Source organism: Beta vulgaris, chromosome 8, assembly GCF_026745355.1.
Source record: "Beta vulgaris subsp. vulgaris cultivar EL10 chromosome 8, EL10.2, whole genome shotgun sequence".
In the NCBI taxonomy this organism is placed as follows: Eukaryota; Viridiplantae; Streptophyta; class Magnoliopsida; order Caryophyllales; family Amaranthaceae; genus Beta; species Beta vulgaris.
In genome coordinates, this window is record NC_079209.1 from 13,929,829 (window position 1) to 13,950,854 (window position 21,026).

Below are 21,026 nucleotides of genomic sequence, written 5' to 3' on the forward strand. Positions count from 1 at the left end.
TGACCATAAACACTAAAGTCATCCATGAAGACTTCCATTATGTTCTCAAGAAATTCAGAAAATATGGCCATCATACACCGTTGAAACGTAGCCGGAGCATTACATAACCCAAAAGGCATCCTTCGATATGCAAAGGTACCAAAGGGCATGTGAAAGTAGTTTTTCTTGGTCTTCCGGATGGATTGGGATTTGAAAGAATCCGGAATATCCATCAAGGTAGAAAAAGAATTTGTGCTTGGCTAAACGTTCCAACATTTGATCTATGAAGGGAAGAGGAAAGTGGTCTTTCGAGTGGCGGTATTTAGTCTCCTATAGTCAATGCACATACGCCACCCAGTTACAACTCGGGTTGGAATCAACTCATTTGAATCATTTTTAACAACCGTTGTTCCACCTTTCTTAGGAACTACTTGAACCGGGGAAACCCATTTACTATCCGAAATGGGGTAAATGATCCCCGCATCAAGTAGTTTCATGACCTCTTTCTTCACCACTTCCTTCATATTGGGGTTCAACCTTCGTTGAGCCTCAATAGAAGGCTTGTGACCCTCCTCAAGGGCAATGCGATGCATGCAAAAGTCCGGGCTTATCCCTTTTTAGATCATCAATGCTATACCCAATGGATTTTTTGTGAGCTCTTAAAACCATGAGGAGTTTTGAGAGTTGATCATCATTGAGGTTAGCATTAACAATAACCGGACTAGATTCATCCAAAAACACATATTTGAGAGATGGGGGAAGGGGTTTAAGATCAAGTTCATGTACCTCCTGGTGTTTCATTCTCCAAGTCTTCACCTTGAGTATTCAAACTTTTATGTTCCATCACATCCAAAGCTTGAACCATATGTAACACATTTTCTTCATCATAGTCTTTGACATTCAACAAAGCAAACTCAAGAGGATCATTAGTATTATGCAAATGCATGTTCCTACTTTCATGGATAACATGTTCAAGTATATCAATTCGCATGCAATCATCCATATAAGAAGGGCATTTCATAATTTGTGTGAAGCTAAAAGCTACATGTTCATCACCCACTACAAGAAAAGGCCCATTCAACGACCGCTTAAAGCCGTCGCTAATATAAATACCGACGGCCAACGGTCGCTAACCAACTGACGTTGCAGTTTTGGTCGTTGAATTAGCAAATAGCGACCGTTTGGCCGTCGGTGATGGATCAACGACGGTTTTCTACGTCTGATTGGCTAGCCGTCGTTAAGAATTTAGCACCTACGGTTTGGAGCCGTCGGTGTATCAACGGCGGTGTGGTACCGTCGGTAAGTAGACGACGCTTTGAAGCTGTCGTTGTTTCACCGACGGCTCTTAACCGTCGCGGATATCCTTAAGCCGTCGTTGCTCTGTACTTCCTTGGCAGTCATTGCTCTCTTGTTCAACGACTGGTAAGCCGTCGTTGGTTCAAGTTTAGCCGTCGTTATTTTTATTAATTATATTAAATAATTTAATAATGTTTTCCAAAATTATACTTAAACTTGTACTGCACGCCAACATCGACATATATACTACATTAAACATGTTCCTGCGTCGCCTCCATCGCATTCTATATTTTAAACTAAAGAAATATGCAACTTAAAAATGAAATAGATTAGATTTATGTACATAAAATACATCCCAATGTCGGGAAATTTAGACACTAAATGTCTATAATTAAACAAACTACCTTAATACGCAAAATAAATCCCGGTGTCAGGAAATCGAGTAAAAGTGGAGTTCCAAAAAAATAACCGAGACACCTAAAAACAAAATAGATATATGCCGATAAATATAGACACTAAGTGCATATATAAAATTAGACTAAGTATGAACAAACTATAAGTTAGTAATCTAGCTAGTTGTCAAAACCAAACAAACTACACTGTGGTTGGTGTCTGTGTAGTGCCGCCACCACCAAACCCCGGGTCATCCTCTGGTCTGCGTTGGGAAGAGGGTCCTGTGTTGCAACCTGAGAACAAGTGACCACAATTAGTCATGTTCCGCATCATTTCCTGCACGAGGGCCCGGTTTGACTCTTCCAGACGTGCTGCAACCTTTGCCTCCACTTCTACCATCCGTGCAGCGACCTTGGCCTCCACCTGCGCCTCTACCTGAGAAAAAATCGATGGCTCATATGGTTGTGAAGAGCCATCTCCTCCTCGCCCAGATGAAGAGTTGTAGTACAAATAATCTCCCTGACCTAACCCCTGCACTTTTCCTCTGTTCCTCCCACCAACTGTCTCCCAATACAACAAATCAGGGTTTGGCTGTGACCCTTGAGTGCTACAATCATCCAGCTTCTTGTTGTACGTCTCCTGCATTTGGTTAAATAATATACTCTTATGCACGCATATTCAAACAATATGGTTTAAAATGAGCAAAACAACTTATATTTGGTTCTAACTTGCCTATATTTTGTATTTCAATAAAAACTACAATCAACACATTTAACTAATATATATAGGATGTTTGAGGTGTTTTGATTCAAACTAAGTTAAAACTACTCAAGTTCATTCATTTTCAAGCAATAGGGCCTAAAATGAGCTAAATGACCTATATTTGGTTCTAACTTGCCTATATTTTGTTATTTCAATAAAAACTACAACTAACACATTTAACTAAGTATATATAGGATGTTTGAGGTGTTTATGATTCAAACTAAGTTAAAACTACTCAAGTTCATTCATTTTCAAGCAATAGGGCCTAAAATGAGCTAAATGCTATATTTGGTTCTAACTTGCCTATATTTTGTTATTTCAATAAAAACTACAACCTAACACATTTAACTAAGTATATATATGATGTTTGAGGTGTTTTGATTCAAACTAAGTTAAAACTACTCAAGTTCATTCATTTTCAAGCAATAGGGCCTAAAATGAGCTAAATGACCTATATTTGGTTCTAACTTGCCTATATTTTGTTATTTCAATAAAAACTACAATAACACATTTAACTAATATATATAGGATGTTTGAGGTGTTTTGATTCAAACTAAGTTAAAACTACTCAAGTTCATTCATTTTCAAGCAATAGGGCCTAAAATGAGCTAAATGCTATATTTGGTTCTAACTTGCCTATATTTTGTATTTCAATAAAAACTACAACCTAACACATTTAACTAAGTATATATAGGATGTTTGAGGTGTTTATGATTCAAACTAAGTTAAAACTACTCAAGTTCATTCATTTTCAAGCAATAGGGCAAAAAAGAGCTAAATGCCTATATTTGGTTCTAACTTGCCTATATTTTGTTATTTCAATAAAAACTACAACCTAACACATTTAACTAAGTATATATAGGATGTTTGAGGTGTTTATGATTCAAACTAAGTTAAAACTACTCAAGTTCATTCATTTTCAAGCAATAGGGCCTAAAATGAGCTAAATGACCTATATTTGGTTCTAACTTGCCTATATTTTGTTTTCAATAAAAACTACAACTAACACATTTAACTAAGTATATATAGGATGTTTGAGGTGTTTATGATTCAAACTAAGTTAAAACTACTCAAGTTCATTCATTTTCAAGCAATAGGGCCTAAAATGAGCTAAATGACCTATATTTGGTTCTAACTTGCCTATATTTTGTTATTTCAATAAAAACTACAACTAACACATTTAACTAAGTATATATATGGATGTTTGAGGTGTTTATGATTCAAACTAAGTTAAAACTACTCAAGTTCATTCATTTTCAAGCAATAGGGCCTAAAATGAGCTAAATGTCATATTTGGTTCTAACTTGCCTATATTTTGTTATTTCAATAAAAACTACAACCTAACACATTTAACTAAGTATATATTGGATGTTTGAGGTGTTTATGATTCAAACTAAGTTAAAACTACTCAAGTTCATTCATTTTCAAGCAATAGGGCCTAAAATGAGCTAAATGCCTATATTTGGTTCTAACTTGCCTATATTTTGTTATTTCAATAAAAACTACAACCTAACACATTAAACTAAGTATATATAGGATGTTTTAGGTGTTTATGATTCAAACTAAGTTAAAACTACTCAAGTTCATTCATTTTCAAGCAATAGGGCCTAAAATGAGCTAAATGACCTATATTTGGTTCTAACTTGCCTATATTTTGTTTTTCAATAAAAACTACAACTAACACATTTAACTAAGTATATATAGGATGTTTGAGGTGTTTATGATTCAAACTAAGTTAAAACTACTCAAGTTCATTCATTTTCAAGCAATAGGGCCTAAAATGAGCTAAATGACCTATATTTGGTTCTAACTTGCCTATATTTTGTTATTTCAATAAAAACTACAACAACACATTATAAGTATATATATAGGATGTTTGAGGTGTTTATGATTCAAACTAAGTTAAAACTACTCAAGTTCATTCATTTTCAAGCAATAGGCCTAAAATGAGCTAAATGACCTATATTTGGTTCTAACTTGCCTATATTTTGTTATTTCAATAAAAACTACAACTAACACATTTAACTAAGTATATATAGGATGTTTGAGGTGTTTATGATTCAAACTAAGTTAAAACTACTCAAGTTCATTCATTTTCAAGCAATAGGGCCTAAAATGAGCTAAATGACCTATATTTGGTTCTAACTTGCCTATATTTTGTTATTTCAATAAAAACTACAACTAACACATTTAACTAAGTATATATAGGATGTTTGAGGTGTTTATGATTCAAACTAAGTTAAAACTACTCAAGTTCATTCATTTTCAAGCAATAGGGCCTAAAATGAGCTAAATGACCTATATTTGGTTCTAACTTGCCTATATTTTGTTATTTCAATAAAAACTACAACTAACACATTTAACTAAGTATATATATGGATGTTTGAGGTGTTTATGATTCAAACTAAGTTAAAACTACTCAAGTTCATTCATTTTCAAGCAATAGGGCCTAAAATGAGCTAAATGACCTATATTTGGTTCTAACTTGCCTATATTTTGTTATTTCAATAAAAACTACAAGCTAACACATTTAACTAAGTATATATATGGATGTTTGAGGTGTTTATGATTCAAACTAAGTTAAAACTACTCAAGTTCATTCATTTTCAAGCAATAGGGCCTAAAATGAGCTAAATGCCTATATTTGGTTCTAACTTGCCTATATTTTGTTTTTCAATAAAAACTACAACTAACACATTTAACTAAGTATATATAGGATGTTTGAGGTGTTTTGATTCAAACTAAGTTAAAACTACTCAAGTTCATTCATTTTCAAGCAATAGGGCCTAAAATGAGCTAAATGTATATATTTGGTTCTAACTTGCCTATATTTTGTTATTTCAATAAAAACTACAACTTACACATTTAACTAAGTATATATAGGATGTTTGAGGTGTTTATGATTCAAACTAAGTTAAAACTACTCAAGTTCATTCATTTTCAAGCAATAGGGCCTAAAATGAGCTAAATGTATATATTTGGTTCTAACTTGCCTATATTTTGTTATTTCAATAAAAACTACAACCTAACACATTTAACTAAGTATATATAGGATGTTTGAGGTGTTTATGATTCAAACTAAGTTAAAACTACTCAAGTTCATTCATTTTCAAGCAATAGGGCCAAAATGAGCTAAATGCCTATATTTGGTTCTAACTTGCCTATATTTTGTTATTTCAATAAAAACTACAACACACATTTAACTAAGTATATATAGGATGTTTGAGGTGTTTATGATTCAAACTAAGTTAAAACTACTCAAGATTCATTCATTTTCAAGCAATAGGGCCTAAAATGAGCTAAATGACCTATATTTGGTTCTAACTTGCCTATATTTTGTTTTTCAATAAAACTACAACTAACACATTTAACTAAGTATATATAGGATGTTTGAGGTGTTTATGATTCAAATAAGTTAAAACTACTCAAGTTCATTCATTTTCAAGCAATAGGGCCTAAAATGAGCTAAATGACCTATATTTGGTTCTAACTTGCCTTATTTTTGTTATTTCAATAAAAACTACAACTAACACATTTAACTAAGTATATATATGGATGTTTGAGGTGTTTATGATTCAAACTAAGTTAAAACTACTCAAGTTCATTCATTTTCAAGCAATAGGGCCTAAAATGAGCTAAATGACCTATATTTGGTTCTAACTTGCCTATATTTTGTTATTTCAATAAAAACTACAACTAACACATTTAACTAAGTATATATATATGAGTTTGAGGTGTTTATGATTCAAACTAAGTTAAAACTACTCAAGTTCATTCATTTTCAAGCAATAGGGCCTAAAATGAGCTAAATGACCTATATTTGGTTCTAACTTGCCTATATTTTGTTTATAATAAAACTACAACTAACACATTTAACTAAGTATATATAGGATGTTTAGGTGTTTATGATTCAAACTAAGTTAAAACTACTCAAGTTCATTCATTTTCAAGCAATAGGGCCTAAAATGAGCTAAATGACCTATATTTGGTTCTAACTTGCCTATATTTTGTTTTTCAATAAAAACTACAACTAAACATTTAACTAAGTATATATAGGATGTTTAGGTGTTTATGATTCAAACTAAGTTAAAACTACTCAAGTTCATTCATTTTCAAGCAATAGGGCCTAAAATGAGCTAAATGACCTATATTTGGTTCTAACTTGCCTATATTTTGTTATTTCAATAAAAACTACAACTAACACATTTAACTAAGTATATATATGGATGTTTGAGGTGTTTATGATTCAAACTAAGTTAAAACTACTCAAGTTCATTCATTTTCAAGCAATAGGGCCTAAAATGAGCTAAATGACCTATATTTGGTTCTAACTTGCCTATATTTTGTTATTTAATAAAAACTACAACTAACAATTTAACTAAGTATATATAGGATGTTTGAGGTGTTTATGATTCAAACTAAGTTAAAACTACTCAAGTTCATTCATTTTCAAGCAATAGGGCCTAAAATGAGCTAAATGACCTATATTTGGTTCTAACTTGCCTATATTTTGTTATTTCAATAAAAACTACAAATCTAACATTTAACTAAGTATATATATGGATGTTTGAGGTGTTTATGATTCAAACTAAGTTAAAACTACTCAAGTTCATTCATTTTCAAGCAATAGGGCCTAAAATGAGCTAAATGACCTATATTTGGTTCTAACTTGCCTATATTTTGTTTTTCAATAAAACAATAAACCTAACACATTTAACTAAGTATATATAGGATGTTTGAGGTGTTTATGATTCAAACTAAGTTAAAACTACTCAAGTTCATTCATTTTCAAGCAATAGGGCCTAAAATGAGCTAAATGACCTATATTTGGTTCTAACTTGCCTATATTTTGTTATTTCAATAAAAACTACAACTACACATTTAACTAAGTATATATATGGATGTTTGAGGTGTTTATGATTCAAACTAAGTTAAAACTACTCAAGTTCATTCATTTTCAAGCAATAGGCCTAAAATGAGCTAAATGACCTATATTTGGTTCTAACTTGCCTATATTTTGTTATTTAATAAAAACTACAACTAACACCTTTAACTAAGTATATATAGGATGTTTGAGGTGTTTATGATTCAAACTAAGTTAAAACTACTCAAGTTCATTCATTTTCAAGCAATAGGGCCTAAAATGAGCTAAATGACCTATATTTGGTTCTAACTTGCCTATATTTTGTTATTTCAATAAAAACTACAACTAACACATTTAACTAAGTATATATATGGATGTTTGAGGTGTTTATGATTCAAACTAAGTTAAAACTACTCAAGTTCATTCATTTTCAAGCAATAGGGCCTAAAATGAGCTAAATGACCTATATTTGGTTCTAACTTGCCTATATTTTGTTATTTCAATAAAACTACAACAACACATTTAACTAAGTATATATAGGATGTTTGAGGTGTTTATGATTCAAACTAAGTTAAAACTACTCAAGTTCATTCATTTTCAAGCAATAGGCCTAAAATGAGCTAAATGACCTATATTTGGTTCTAACTTGCCTATATTTTGTTTTTCAATAAAATAACAACTAACACATTTAACTAAGTATATATAGGATGTTTGAGGTGTTTATGATTCAAACTAAGTTAAAACTACTCAAGTTCATTCATTTTCAAGCAATAGGGCCTAAAATGAGCTAAATGACCTATATTTGGTTCTAACTTGCCTATATTTTGTTTTTCAATAAAAAACAACTAACACATTTAACTAAGTATATATAGGATGTTTGAGGTGTTTATGATTCAAACTAAGTTAAAACTACTCAAGTTCATTCATTTTCAAGCAATAGGGCCTAAAATGAGCTAAATGATCTATATTTGGTTCTAACTTGCCTATATTTTGTTATTTCAATAAAAACTACAACTAACACATTTAACTAAGTATATATAGGATGTTTGAGGTGTTTATGATTCAAACTAAGTTAAAATACTCAAGTTCATTCATTTTCAAGCAATAGGCCTAAAATGAGCTAAATGACCTAATTTGGTTCTAACTTGCCTATATTTTGTATTTCAATCAAAAACTACAATCTAACACATTTAACTAAGTATATATGGATGTTTGAGGTGTTTATGATTCAAACTAATTAAAACTACTCAAGTTCATTCATTTTGCAAATAAATAGCCTATAAGCTTAAATATATGTTTAAAGGTACGTACCGAAATTTGTTTTGCTCTCTTGTTTGCTGCAATTTCTCCTTTTCCAGCAACAGTTTTGAAATTAGTCTTCAAGAACAACTCGGGGCGGTAGGAGTACTCCTCCTCTACTCTTTGCCTGTACACATTGTTGAACATAGACTTTATTTTTTACATATACAGAAAAAATCATGAACTTCAAACTAAGTAATACATATGAAACATTCTTGCCATCTTTTTAGCATGTTGTGCCGCCGAGATGGAACCCTGAAAGTGCGACGGCTCAACTGGATTAGAGAGGGAGCCACCTCTTCGGTTCTTCTTTGCCTTCTTAGATTTCTCGAGGAATGCGGGCTCCTGACTTTTCTTTTTCATAGTTTCATAAATGGTTTTCCCCAACCATTTTGGCCTTTCTTTAGCTTTGGTTGAGCACCCAATACCGCAAATCTCTCAAAGAGTTCCAGCTTTCATCTGGTATGCTTTTCTCACTTGGCCATCTAACTCAGGAGCCCATTCGTAAAGACCCTTTAACAAACATTAAAACAAGTTGTTAATAAACTAATATAATAAATTTAATTCTTCATAATTTGATTCATACATACCAGAATGAGTTCCACCAATGCGTCTTGTTGCATCGTCCACCTCACGGTAGTTAAACCAAGGTTCTCGGAAATGCCCTGGAAAATGTCAGTGATGGACCCGCTAACTTTGTTATCATCAAACCTGAATTCAAAAAAAACACTTAAATTGTCAATATCATGGAAAATATAAATATTATGAATCATATATTAATTTAGAAATTTACCACAATCCAGTAGGGCTCAAAACCCTTTTTGATGCACGGTTTGACCCTTCAGCTTCCTCCCTCTGGCTGCTCGGCGTCTCCGGTACATGGTCACCAATGTCACGTGCCTGTGAATCATCTCGTTGCGTCTCAGAGCCAAGGTTCGGGCTTTCTAGAGCTCCTGGTGACTCAAAAAGCTCCCTGCAAATCAATTTCCCACGACCTTGGCTTCCACCTAAGCCATCTCGACCTCCGCGCCCCTTAGGATTAGACATGCTTACCTATATAAAACAACAGATTTATAAATCATGGTGGATAATTAATCGTTAGTCTATCATCATAACAAAATATCGTCTACCATCAAAGTGAAGAAAAATCTAGCATCATTACAAAATAACAAGTAATCTTCAACAAATCATTACAAAAGTCACGAATTTTAATATAAATGGTGTTCTTAATACAAGTTATGATATACTAAAACAAATCAAAGTGAATTCCCATCCTCGCTTAGTTCATCATCACTATCGTCATCCCAAAAACCATCATCTTCATCGTCATCATCCTCGCTATCTCCAGACTCGAAACTAGACTCTTCTTCATCATCACTGAGGGGACTTCGAATAAAATTCTTCATCATCTGCTTGAACACACTCAACATCATTACCCTCTTCATAATCGGGAATATCACTTGGATCAGAAAGAGTTGGAGTCCCAACACTTGTCTCCTGAAGGAAGTCGAAGTCAACAGGAGCATCAATCACAGACCTTGCCTTTGTCCTAAACACAGCCCACCATTGAGCACGATCTCTTTTCAAGCTTGGGTACGGTGCGAAGTATACTTGGCTAACCTGGTATGATAGCACAAAGGGATCAAACTTGGGGTATTTCTTGGTATGGTTGACTTCAACTAGCTTGTATTGATCGATGTTCATTCCCCTGACATTGTCCATCCAATTGCACTTGAATAAAATTGTGTTATATTGCCTAAGTGCACCAGTAAACTTCAATTCTATAACATCATCTAGAATCCCAAAGAAATCACTCCCTCCGTCATTAGACACACACACTCCATAATTCATGGTGGACTTGTGTTTGCTTGATCCTTGTGTTTGGAAATTGTATCCATTAACATAGTATCCATTCCAAGTGCGAACTAATGTCGAAGGACCCATTGCTAAAGCAAACAGTACATCATCATTTGGTTTGTCTTGAATAACCTATTAAAATAATTCATATGTTAGATACAACTTTGTATCAATCGAGTTTTAATAGTTACACAAACTCACTTTCGATCTAAACCAATCAAGGTATTCTGCTTCATGTTGCACCCACACATCTTCTGCACGTAAAGTAGGTCGAATTTGAAGAATGTGGTCCTCGAAACCCCTTACAATCATAACAATTGTCAATGTCTAAATTGAAATAAAATTCAAATTTGTAAATAGTATGATTAATAACAGTGTTTTACTTTTCAAATTCTTGAAGATGCTGTATTTGCTAACACATATAGGTGTGCACGTTGAAGTTCTGCTTCAGTTAAAAATCATTTTCCACCTGCGTTTGACGGCCGACCACAATCAACTCTAAATAGTTCTGGGACATTTTCATCGAGCATCCTATCAACTTCATCAGTGACATTACGGCCTAAATCTCGTGTCTTAGTATCCACTCCTTGCTGAAAATAGTTGGAACAGAAGTTTGCAATCTCTTCGCACAAGTACGCATTACAAATAGAACCCTCCACACGAGCCTTGTTACCAATTTTGCTTTTTAATGATTAAGGAACCTAATAAAGTGGTTATGAAAAGAGTTACATAATTGCGAAGAACAATAAAAAGGATATATGAAAATGAAAGATAAGGTACCTTTCAAAGGGATACATCCAACGGTATTGTACGGGACCACATAGCCTAGCTTCGCGTGGAAGGTGAACCGGTAAGTGTTCCATGGAATTGAAGAATGATGGTGGGAAAATCTTTTCAAGTTTACAAATGATCTCGGCTATGTTCTTTTCCAATCTTTCCATGTCTCTTACTGTGATGGTGGAGCAACAAAAATCACGAAAAAAGAGGCTGATCTCAGTAACAGCTTTCCACACATGAACCGGGAGCAACTCCTTTAATGCTATCGATAACAATCTTTCCATGAAAACATGACAGTCATGACTTTTCATACTGTGCAGCTTACCGGACTGCATGTCCACACATCTTGTTAAGTCGGACGCATAACCATCTGGAAATTTTAAATCTCTCACCCAGTTGCATAATACTTTCCTTTGGGCTATGTCCAGTGTGGAAAGGCGCTTTTGGTGGAGTTTCTTTTCCGTTCGCATCCTTGGTAACATGAAGTTAGGCCTTTTACACAATTTAGCAATGTCTTTTCTGGATGCAACAGTGTCTGATGTCTGTTTTTTCACATCCATAATTGTGTGAATTAGTTGGTCGAAAAAGTTTTTCTCAATGTGCATGACGTCAAGGTTGTTGCGAAGATGGAGAGATTTCCAGTATGGGAGCTCCCAAAGACAGCTTTGTTTGAACCACCCTTTTTTCAACTTTTTCAAAGTATTAAGTGCTTCAGGCCCATCTGTAGCCTTTGGTAAGTCTTTAACACATGACCACAACTCTTCCCCAGACATGATGTGTGGCGAAGACCCTTTTTCAACCTTATTTCTGCAAAAAGCTACTTTGTTGTTACGAAAAGGATGATCTAGGGGTAGGAATTGACAGTGACAATCAAACCAAGAAACTTTACCCCCATGGTCGAGCCAAAAAGCTTTAGATTTGTCCAAACAGTAAGGACATGCCTTTTTCCCAGCTGTAGCCCAACCAGATAGCATACCGTACGCAGGAAAATCACTTATTGTCCAAGAATGGCAGCACGCATATTGAAATTTTGTTTCCTAGAAATATCATAAGTAGTTGCTCCAACATCCCATAATTGCTTCAATTCCTCGATTAAGGGTTGCATGTACACATCCAAGTTCCCCTTCGGATTTTTAGGACCAGGAAGAGCAACGAAAGGAACATGAAGGGTTTCTTCATGCACATCGATGGCGGCAAGTTGTACGGGGTTAAGATGACCGGCCAACATGAATACTGACCCCCAAACTTTCCATGTGGACCAAACCCATCGTTACACAAACCGAGCCGAACATTCCTAGGCTCAGATGCAAATTCGTCAAAGGATCTATCCAAATGCTTCCAAGCTTCACTATCGCTAGGGTGAGCCATTTTGTCTTCGGCTCTCGGATTTTTGGCATGCCATGTCATTTCTTCAGCAACATTTTTTGTTGCATACAACCTTTGCAATCTCGGTGTAATTGGGAAATAAATCAGAACTTCATTGGAACTAAAGACCCCTTAGAAGTCCTTTTGTATCTGTCGCTATCGCACACTGTACATTTGTCCAAGTGTGCATCAGTTCTCCAAAATAACATACAACCTTTGGGGCACGCATGAATCCTCTCGTGGGGAAGCTCTAATCCCTCCAAAATCTTATTCGTATCGTAAAATGTGTTACTCATGTTGTTGTTGTTAGGTATTGCTTCTTTCACTAATGAAGCAAACGCATCAACACACCTATGTGGCAAATTATACTCACATTTCAGAGATACTATTCTAGATGCCATTTCCAACACGGACATGGAGCTCCCTTCGTACAATGGTTCCTCAGAAGCCTTTAATAGGTCAAGAAACAGCTTTGCTTGAGGATTAGGCTCCTCGTCCATTCCACTAGGCTCTTCAACATTGGACGGTTCTGAGTTATTCCCAAGAGCATCGAAAATCATTTCACGGTATGGATTAGATGGCTCATGTGCGGATCGAGGTAACTCTTCACCATGAGAATACCAATCGTAGTAATCAGGTATAAATCCCTTTCTATACACGTGCACTTTAATCGTGTCTGCGTCATGCATACGTCTGTTCTTGCATTTCGGACACGGGCATCTAACTTCATCCAAACCTGGGCTTTCAGGATTTGCCTTGCAAAATTCAATGAATTCATCAACCCCCCTCAAGAACTCGGGCCTCAAGTTACGCCCATTGTCATATCTATCATACATCCACCAACGCTCCTTCCGTTTCAAGTGCCTAATTCTACAATTCTAAATCATTTCAATCATAATAGTCATTAACAACCCACATACGTACAATTCTACAATTCTAAATACATGATGATGCAAACATATTTATTTAAATACTTAAATCAAAATTTATAACATTATCCAAAGTTTTTCCACGAAAAATATAAATATTTCAAATAGTGTAACAAATAAAGGAATGTGCAATAAATTAATTATTGTGATAATAATATAGTTTTTAACTTTTGTAACATTTAATAAAGAAACCATCATATAGATTATTGTGATAATTAATACACTAACTTAAACTTCAAAGTATTATAAACTAATAAATTAAAGCATACCTAGAGGCGGCCGGGAACGGCAAGGACACAGTAGAGAGACGATACTGTCTGACGGCAAGGAGACAGTTGAGTGTGGTCACCTACATTCACAAAGCAAACACTCAATTAAACGGAATTAGATAAATGATTCCATCTAAAAAAAATCAATGATTCTCTTTTCCTCTCATGAAATCCACCAACCAAACGAGTCGTAAACTCACAAAACCAATGTAAAATTATACCAATTGAATGACATGAATAGCTTGACAAAAATCAGTCTGAACGGTTTCAGATGGTTTTTTTTCTTAGTAATCTAAATGTCACAAAATCAGTCTGAGTTACAAACTTACAATCACCTTGATAAAAAAAATGAACTAGAGCTGTGAAAAATCTCCTATGGTTTTTCGATCTATTCATTGGGGATCACATTCATTTTTATATATAGTATCTTGTTGTCATTAAACTCAATGTTTTACTACTAAATGTTACCATTTTAGAATGGTAAAACTAATATATAAAAGAGTAATTCCAATATGAGTACTTAAAAAAGAACTCATTGAGAACATAAAAATGTAACTTAAACATGGGTTTACAATTGATTTATCGTGTCCCTAGTTCATAAAAAAAAAGTTATTGTAAAAACAAAGGGGAAGTAATTAAAATGTGAAAACATTTGCTAAGAACTAGTCAACAGTTTGAATAAGTAAACAACCATACTTCACTCTTGGAATTGATAGTTGAAAAGTCATCTCAACTTCTTTTTTTTTTTATTTCTTTGACAACCTAATCTCAGCTTCTAGTGAAATCAATACTTCCTACATATGATCAACAAGTTGGTCTCCAAAAAGTTTAGAACAACGTCAGTTCGCCTTTGGGTTTCAACCATATCCCAAAACTACTGATCACTACCTACTAGCCATATTACTACTAGATAAATAAGAACTATTGATTATGTGAGTTAGTGCTACAAAGTACAAACTAAATCTACACTACAGATTTATAGCATTGAAACAATTTAGACCAACATCAACTTCAGAACTCTTCTCTTCTCACTTCACTATCTCTTTTCCTCCTTTAGAAGTGAGAAATTTCGCTGTGATCGACTACAATTTCTTATTTCCTCCAACATTTCACCCATTTCCTCCCTAAACTTCTTCCATATGAGGAGTAATACTCTTCTATTCATTCAAATTTCAATTATTAACCATCCTAAAAGCAAAAGTTATATCATTTATGGACTGAACAACCAACAACATAAATTACAACAATAACATGAATTGAACAACCAACATCACAATTTGATTGTTTTAATCACGGGTTCAATTTTGTGGGTTTTAGCTTGTTATCAAAAATTACAATAATAAAACAGAGCAGCCAACATCAAATTAAACTCAAACTAACAAACAACAACAAGCTTGAGATTGAAGAGGGAAGTTACGGCGGCAGGCGGCAGAGTCAGCGGCGGAAGGGCTGAATTACGCAGTAGCGGCGGAAGGGCGGAGTGAATCACGCGGCGGCAGGGTCCCTTCAATCCCAAAAACTCAATTTTTAGGGTAATAGAAATTAAAAAAAAAAAACATAGAGCTGTAGGAATTACCGCCGGCAAGATGTTTCTGTCGCCGGTGTCAAGTCGCCATTCGCCGGAATGGACTTCAAGGCAGATCCGCCGGCAATTTTTTTGGAATGCGTGCGTGGGAAAGAGACCGAAAGAAGTTTCTGAGTGCGTGAGAAGTCGCCGGTATTTAGTCGCCGGTTTCGAGTCGCCGTTCGCCGGTGTTTAGTCGCAGTTTCGCCGGCGACGGATTGAATAATGCGTGGGAGTTTTCTTGATGCGTGGGAGGTTGTTTGAGAGAATAATGCTGGGAGGTTGTAACGACTATAATATGAGTGGGATTTTGGATGGGAGTGGGTTTAAGTCGTCCACATTAGCGACGGCTACACTAAATTCACCGACAGTTTCCAGCCGTCGCCCAAGCCCTTCAATTTCTGAAATAAAAAAATTCATATCACCGACGGTTTAACACGGTCATTGATTTTAGCGACCGTTTAAGCCAACGCTGGATTTTAAAAAAAACCGTCGGTAGAGACGTCGGCTATAAACCGTCGCGGATTCCATGTTTAACGCCTGTTTTAGTGGCCGTCGCTGAATAGCTGTCGTTGACTGGGCATTTTCTTGTAGTGACCCACCTCTAAAGTTAGCTTGCCATTTTTCACATCAATAATAGCCCCCGCCGTAGCTAGAAATGGTCTACCCAAGATTATTGGCACATTCGGGTCTTATTCCATTTCTAAGACAACAAAGTCAACGGGAATGTAGAACTTCCCAACCCTAAGAGGAACATCTTCAAGCTTTCCAATTGGCATTTTTACCGATCTATCGGCCAATTGAAGGGAGATGCGAGTAGGCTTAAGGTCTCCTAAGTTCAATCTCTTGCAAACCGAGTAGGGCATAAGACTCACACTAGCACCTAAATCACACAAAGCCTTGTCAATAACCATGTCTCCTATAGCACAAGGGATTGAAAAGGTTCCAGGGTCCTTAAGCTTGGTGGGTAACTTATTTTGGATGATTACACTACAATTCTCCGGGAGATTAATGGTTTCCACACAATCTAAGGCCCTCTTTTTGCTCAAAACATCTTTCAAAAACTTGGCATAGGTAGGCATTTGCTTAATGGCTTCGGTGAAAGGGATGTTAATGTAGAGCTTCTTCAAGACATCAAGGAACTTGGCAAATTGATCATCAAGCTTTGCACCGGCAAACCTAGAGGGAAAGGGAAGCTTAGGTGTGTAGGGTGGAGGTGTACTCTTGGCTTCCTCAACAATCCTAAGGTTCTCTTCTAAGCTCTTGCCCTTTTCACTAGCCTTGGGGCTTGCATCATCCTCAATATCAATAACTTTTTCATTTTCACCTTCAACTTCATGCTCTTTCTCAACTCTTGTATCCACCACCTCCCCAAGTTGTTTCCACTCCTAGTAACTATGGCATGGCATTGGTCTTTAGGTGGCACTCCTTGGCTAGGCAAAGATCCGGAATTTCTAGGAGAAGAAGTAGCTAATTGGGCAACTTGGGTCTCTAGCATCTTGTTGTGAGTGCTAAGGGAATTCACTTTTTGTGACAATTGATCTACTTGTTTCATTGCTTCACTTTGTTGGGCCATAAAAGTTTCCATCATCAACTCCATGTTAGACTTTTGAGGAGGGGGTTACTTAGGTTGGAAACCGGGAGGTGGATTGAAGGGAGGTCTATTACTTTGGTAGTTACCCGGGGTCTTTGGTTATGCATGTGGGAGGGGGCTTGGCCTTGATTTTGGTAGTAGTGGTTGCTAGGTCCTTGCCCTTGGTTTCCCCGATAACTAAAGTTAGGATGATCTTTCCAACCCGGGTTAAAAGTATTAGAGTATGGGTCCCTTCTAGGATTGGAATAGTTTTGAAAGGCATTCATTTGTTCCATTTGAGGGGAAGTAGGAGATGAGGCTTCAATCAAATAACATTGATTAGCATGATGTTCATATGAACCACACAAATCACAAAACATAATATCCATTGGCATAGAATTGACATGTGAGACATTATGAGCATGCATGGGTGCATTAGGACATTTGGAAGGGGGATGAGATGTAGAAGAGGAAGAGGAAAGCATATTTAACCTTTGTAATTGAGTGACCAAGGCATCAAGCTTTGTAGAGAGCATATTGATGGGCTCCACATCGTACCTTCCACCTCTTCGTTCATTGCGATCATGTCCCCAATCCGAATCATTTTGCACCACATCATCAATAATATCAGATATACCCGCTAGAGGCTTCTTCATGATTGGACCACCGGCACCCGCATCAAGACTTGTCTTAGAGGATTTTGTGAGACCATGGTAGAAACAATGAAGTGTAAGACCTTCATTCAAACCATGATTAGGGCATATCCTCAATAACTCTTTGAACCTCTCCCAAGCTTCTTGTAATGTTTCATCACTCTCTTGTTTGAATGTCATAATTTGAGAGCGCATATCGGCGGTCTTATCCGGAGGAAAGTATTTGCCGATGAAAGCTTGAGTGACTTGAGCCCATGTAACCAAAGAGTCATTCTCAATTTTCTTCAACCATTGCTTTGCTTTGCCAGCTAAGGAGAATTTGAAGAGACTTAGGCGAATGTAGTCTTGAGAGACACCATTGTGTTTGACCGTAGAACAATAGTCCATGAATGTTTGTAAATGAGCTTGTGGATCCTCATCCTTTGCTCCAATAAATTGATTCCTCTCTATCAAGCCAATCAATGCGGGGCGAAGCTCAAAGTCATTGGCTTGGGTAGTGGGTTGAGTTATGGCGCTTCTTGACTCAAAAGGACCCGGAACACCATAGCTTCTCAAGTCTCTAGGAGGTTCCGTCGTTGAGCGATCACTATTGGTAGGACTTGATGATCTAGAAGAGTGAGGAGAACTTCCTTGAGAAGATCTTGGAGTGGTAACTTCTTCTTCGTGTACAAAGTCCTCAATATTGACCGGAGTGGAAGATGATGCTTGTTGGGTTCGTCGTGCGGCTCTAAGCCCTCGTCGTATGGCCTTGACTGTCCTCTCCAACTCTGGGTTATATGGAGTCAAAGGAAAGGCACATCCACTTGGCATACAAAGCTAAGCAAAGAATTAGCAATAACAAGACAACAAGCAACAAGATGAAATAAAAATAGTAAAAGACTTAGACTCACAAAACTTTACAACGTTTTAATGCTAGACGTTATTCCCCGGCAACGGCGCCATTTTGACATAGGAAAAACTAGGTCGTCACTAGCCTCCTAAAATCAAACAAACCTAACTAGATCACTAGACTGAGCAAAGTGATAAGTAAGGGTCGAATCCGCAGGGAATAGCAAGAAGAACACTAATGTTGCTAATTGTTGCAAGCTCAGACGAAGATTTAGCAAAAGGTTTGGTTTCTCAAACTAAGAACTAGATTAAGTAATTAACTAAGGTCTTAAGAAAATGCTAAATGATTAGGCAAGAAATTGATTGATAAAAACATTGGGAGAAGGGGATAAACACCATCCAATCATGATTTAGGAAGTAAGATATGCAAAGTATAGGGGGAAGAATCAAGCAACAAACCCTCATTAAATTCTCACTCTCATGAGAAATTAAATGAGAAATAACATAAACATCAACTCTAGTCTCCTCTCTCAACTTGACTAAAGCATCAATCAACAAACATCCTAATCCTAGAATGCAAGTAGATAATAGTTATGCTATTGATAAATTAAGAAACCCAAAGAACCCCTTAATTCTTATTCAAACATCAAAATCAATCATGGTTGGGTTTTCACCCCAACCCCCAACTAATTAACTACTCACTAATCATCATAGTCATCATAATAATACTAGTAAAAGGGGAAAAAGAATCAAACATGAACAACTAAGAAATCAACACACTATCTAAAACAAGATTAAGATAAGAAAAACTAAAATCTAAACATGGGTTAAACTAATTTTAGACAAAACTAAATAAATAAAAAGATAAAAGTATAAAAAGTAGAGAGAAGAAGAGATATTACTTAAACCATGAAGAACAAAGGAAGATCTTGCATAAAAACCATAATTTTTGTCATAATCCAAGCTCCAAAACCATGGAAATGTACTTTCTCTCTATAGAACTTCACTTTCTCTCACTAGATTAAGATAAGAATTCTCTCTAATTAGGACTAATTAATTCAGAAAAATAAAAGCTTCCTTAGAATTATTACAAAATTGGTTTTATACCCCGTAGAAATAAGGGCAAAGTTGTAAAAGACGAAACAAAAAGAAGGGAGAATCTGGGCGTTATCATAGTCGATGATAAGATCACTCTTGTCATCGCTATTACAGAACCGTACATGAACTAGAGAAGTAGGCAGCCCTCGGGGGGGACTGTGCTGCATTGCATTTTAATAGGAAGTTAGAGTAGCCCATAAGTAAAGACTGTGACGAAGGGGCTCTTGCTCACCCGACACGATCGTACGAGGTCACAATTCACTCAACACGACCATCCGGGGTGAAGAAGAATTGGGGATCGGATGTGGGCGAAATTCCCGCCAATGGCTGAGATGTTCAGTCGACTCCCTCCCCCTTTGTTTCCTAAACGATTTCTTCCCAGCACCCCCTGACCAAACAAAAAAGCGGAAAGCCAAGATCTCTATAAAGCGAAGGAAAGAATACAGATGTGAAGCAGAGAAGGAAGAAAGAAGGGAAAACTCTCTTATCTTATCCTTTTAGACTTCCAGTAGAGCATAGCATATGGACATTAAAAAAAGAGATTTCTTTATACTTCAAAAAAACTTGCTTGCTGAAATCAAGAAATACCGATAAAGAGTCCACTCCTCAATTGCTCTATCTAGCCGCCTGTGTTGATGCAATAACCGAGCGCCCGCTCCAGCCTTGGAGCGCCCGCTCCTGCTCCGCTCCAAGCTTCTGCCAATCCTCACCCGACGACGGAGCGCCCGCTCCAGCCTTGGAGCGCTAGCTCCTTGGTCGCTCCTCGGCCGCTCCATGTTACTGCCATTTGCCTTTACCTAATATGGAGCGTCCACTTCTCTTCCTCGGGAGCGCCCGCTCCTCTGCCTGGAGCTTCTTCCTTGCTTATCTTTGCTTAAAAACACTCCAAGAACATATTAGATGGGGGAGGGGGGTAGAATGCACATGCAAATGAAATGACCTATATGCAACCTAATAGTATGCAAATGAACTAAAACTAAATGTTGAACATGAGAATATGAGAAATGATGGAAAAGGGGAAGAAAAAGGAAACTATATGGCCTAAAATGAATCTAAATGACCTAAACTAAATGCAAATAAGTGAACCTAAAGTCCACTTATTAGCAGGTATATGGGGTTCCTTCCTTTCAGGTGCTGAAGAAACTGAAGCTTCTGAAGTTGGATCTTAAAACTCTTGACCAAAGAGGGCAGGATGAGCTACAGGAGGCTGGAAAAACTGCAAAAGCTAGATTATTATATATTCAGCAAGATTTACACTTCTATCCTGGTGATTGTAGGCTGGCTCAGCTAGAGAAAGAGGCTCAGGTTATGTATCAGGCAGCTTGGAGGGACCTTCACTCTGCTCTACAACAGAAAGCAAAGCTACACTGGTTGAAAGAAGGTGATGAAAATACCAAAACCTTCTACAATAGCATTAAAGCTAGGTAGCAGAGGAATTTTATTAAGGCTATTTAGTCTATGCATGGGTAATGGAGAGATACTCCTGAAGCTATTGAGCATGCTTTCTTGGAATTCTATCA

The 21,026-nt window shown here is 36.3% G+C and overlaps 3 protein-coding genes and 1 pseudogene across 3 annotated transcripts; 1 reads left to right on the forward strand and 3 right to left on the reverse strand.

Moving 5' to 3' along the window:
- Positions 1 to 1,778: 1,778 nt before the first annotated feature.
- Positions 1,779 to 8,956, reverse strand: LOC130589841 (uncharacterized). The gene is made up of 3 exons (XM_057391437.1): positions 8,805 to 8,956; positions 8,606 to 8,720; positions 1,779 to 2,307 (listed from the first exon to the last, which is right to left on the reverse strand). The coding sequence occupies exons 1-3, from the start codon at positions 8,954 to 8,956 to the stop codon at positions 1,870 to 1,872; spliced, it is 705 nt and encodes a 234-aa protein (XP_057247420.1). The 3' UTR covers positions 1,779 to 1,869.
- A 75-nt stretch (positions 8,957 to 9,031) lies between these two features.
- LOC125492229 (uncharacterized) lies at positions 9,032 to 13,870 on the reverse strand. The gene is made up of 4 exons (XM_057391438.1): positions 13,791 to 13,870; positions 9,387 to 9,646; positions 9,184 to 9,304; positions 9,032 to 9,106 (listed from the first exon to the last, which is right to left on the reverse strand). Exons 2-4 carry the CDS (start codon positions 9,638 to 9,640, stop codon positions 9,032 to 9,034), a joined length of 450 nt encoding a protein of 149 aa, XP_057247421.1. The 5' UTR covers positions 9,641 to 9,646; positions 13,791 to 13,870.
- On the reverse strand, positions 9,968 to 10,787 carry LOC125492892 (uncharacterized). The gene is made up of 2 exons (XM_057391439.1): positions 10,652 to 10,787; positions 9,968 to 10,582 (listed from the first exon to the last, which is right to left on the reverse strand). Exons 1-2 carry the CDS (start codon positions 10,760 to 10,762, stop codon positions 9,968 to 9,970), a joined length of 726 nt encoding a protein of 241 aa, XP_057247422.1. The 5' UTR covers positions 10,763 to 10,787.
- Positions 13,871 to 17,671: 3,801 nt separating the features above from the next.
- Positions 17,672 to 17,771, forward strand: LOC125492968 (small nucleolar RNA R71; annotated as a pseudogene).
- Positions 17,772 to 21,026: the final 3,255 nt, after the last annotated feature.

What these genes read in the sequence shown, in the direction of transcription:
- LOC130589841 (XM_057391437.1), bottom strand. Translation starts at nt 8,956, where the DNA reads ATGAAAAAGAAAAGTCAGGAGCCCGCATTCCTCGAGAAATCTAAGAAG. An exon ending in GCTAAAAAGATGGCAAGAAT is followed by an intron (nt 8,721 to 8,804) that starts GTTTCATATGTA and finishes CAATGTGTACAG; the next exon opens with GCAAAGAGTAGAGGAGGAGT. An exon ending in AGAGAGCAAAACAAATTTCG is followed by an intron (nt 2,308 to 8,605) that starts GTACGTACCTTT and finishes AACCAAATGCAG; the next exon opens with GAGACGTACAACAAGAAGCT.
- LOC125492892 (XM_057391439.1), bottom strand. Translation starts at nt 10,762, where the DNA reads ATGATTGTAAGGGGTTTCGAGGACCACATTCTTCAAATTCGACCTACT. An exon ending in TTGATTGGTTTAGATCGAAA is followed by an intron (nt 10,583 to 10,651) that starts GTGAGTTTGTGT and finishes TTATTTTAATAG; the next exon opens with GTTATTCAAGACAAACCAAA.
- LOC125492229 (XM_057391438.1), bottom strand. Translation starts at nt 9,640, where the DNA reads ATGTCTAATCCTAAGGGGCGCGGAGGTCGAGATGGCTTAGGTGGAAGC. An exon ending in TTGAGCCCTACTGGATTGTG is followed by an intron (nt 9,305 to 9,386) that starts GTAAATTTCTAA and finishes TTTTGAATTCAG; the next exon opens with GTTTGATGATAACAAAGTTA. An exon ending in CATTGGTGGAACTCATTCTG is followed by an intron (nt 9,107 to 9,183) that starts GTATGTATGAAT and finishes TGTTTGTTAAAG; the next exon opens with GGTCTTTACGAATGGGCTCC.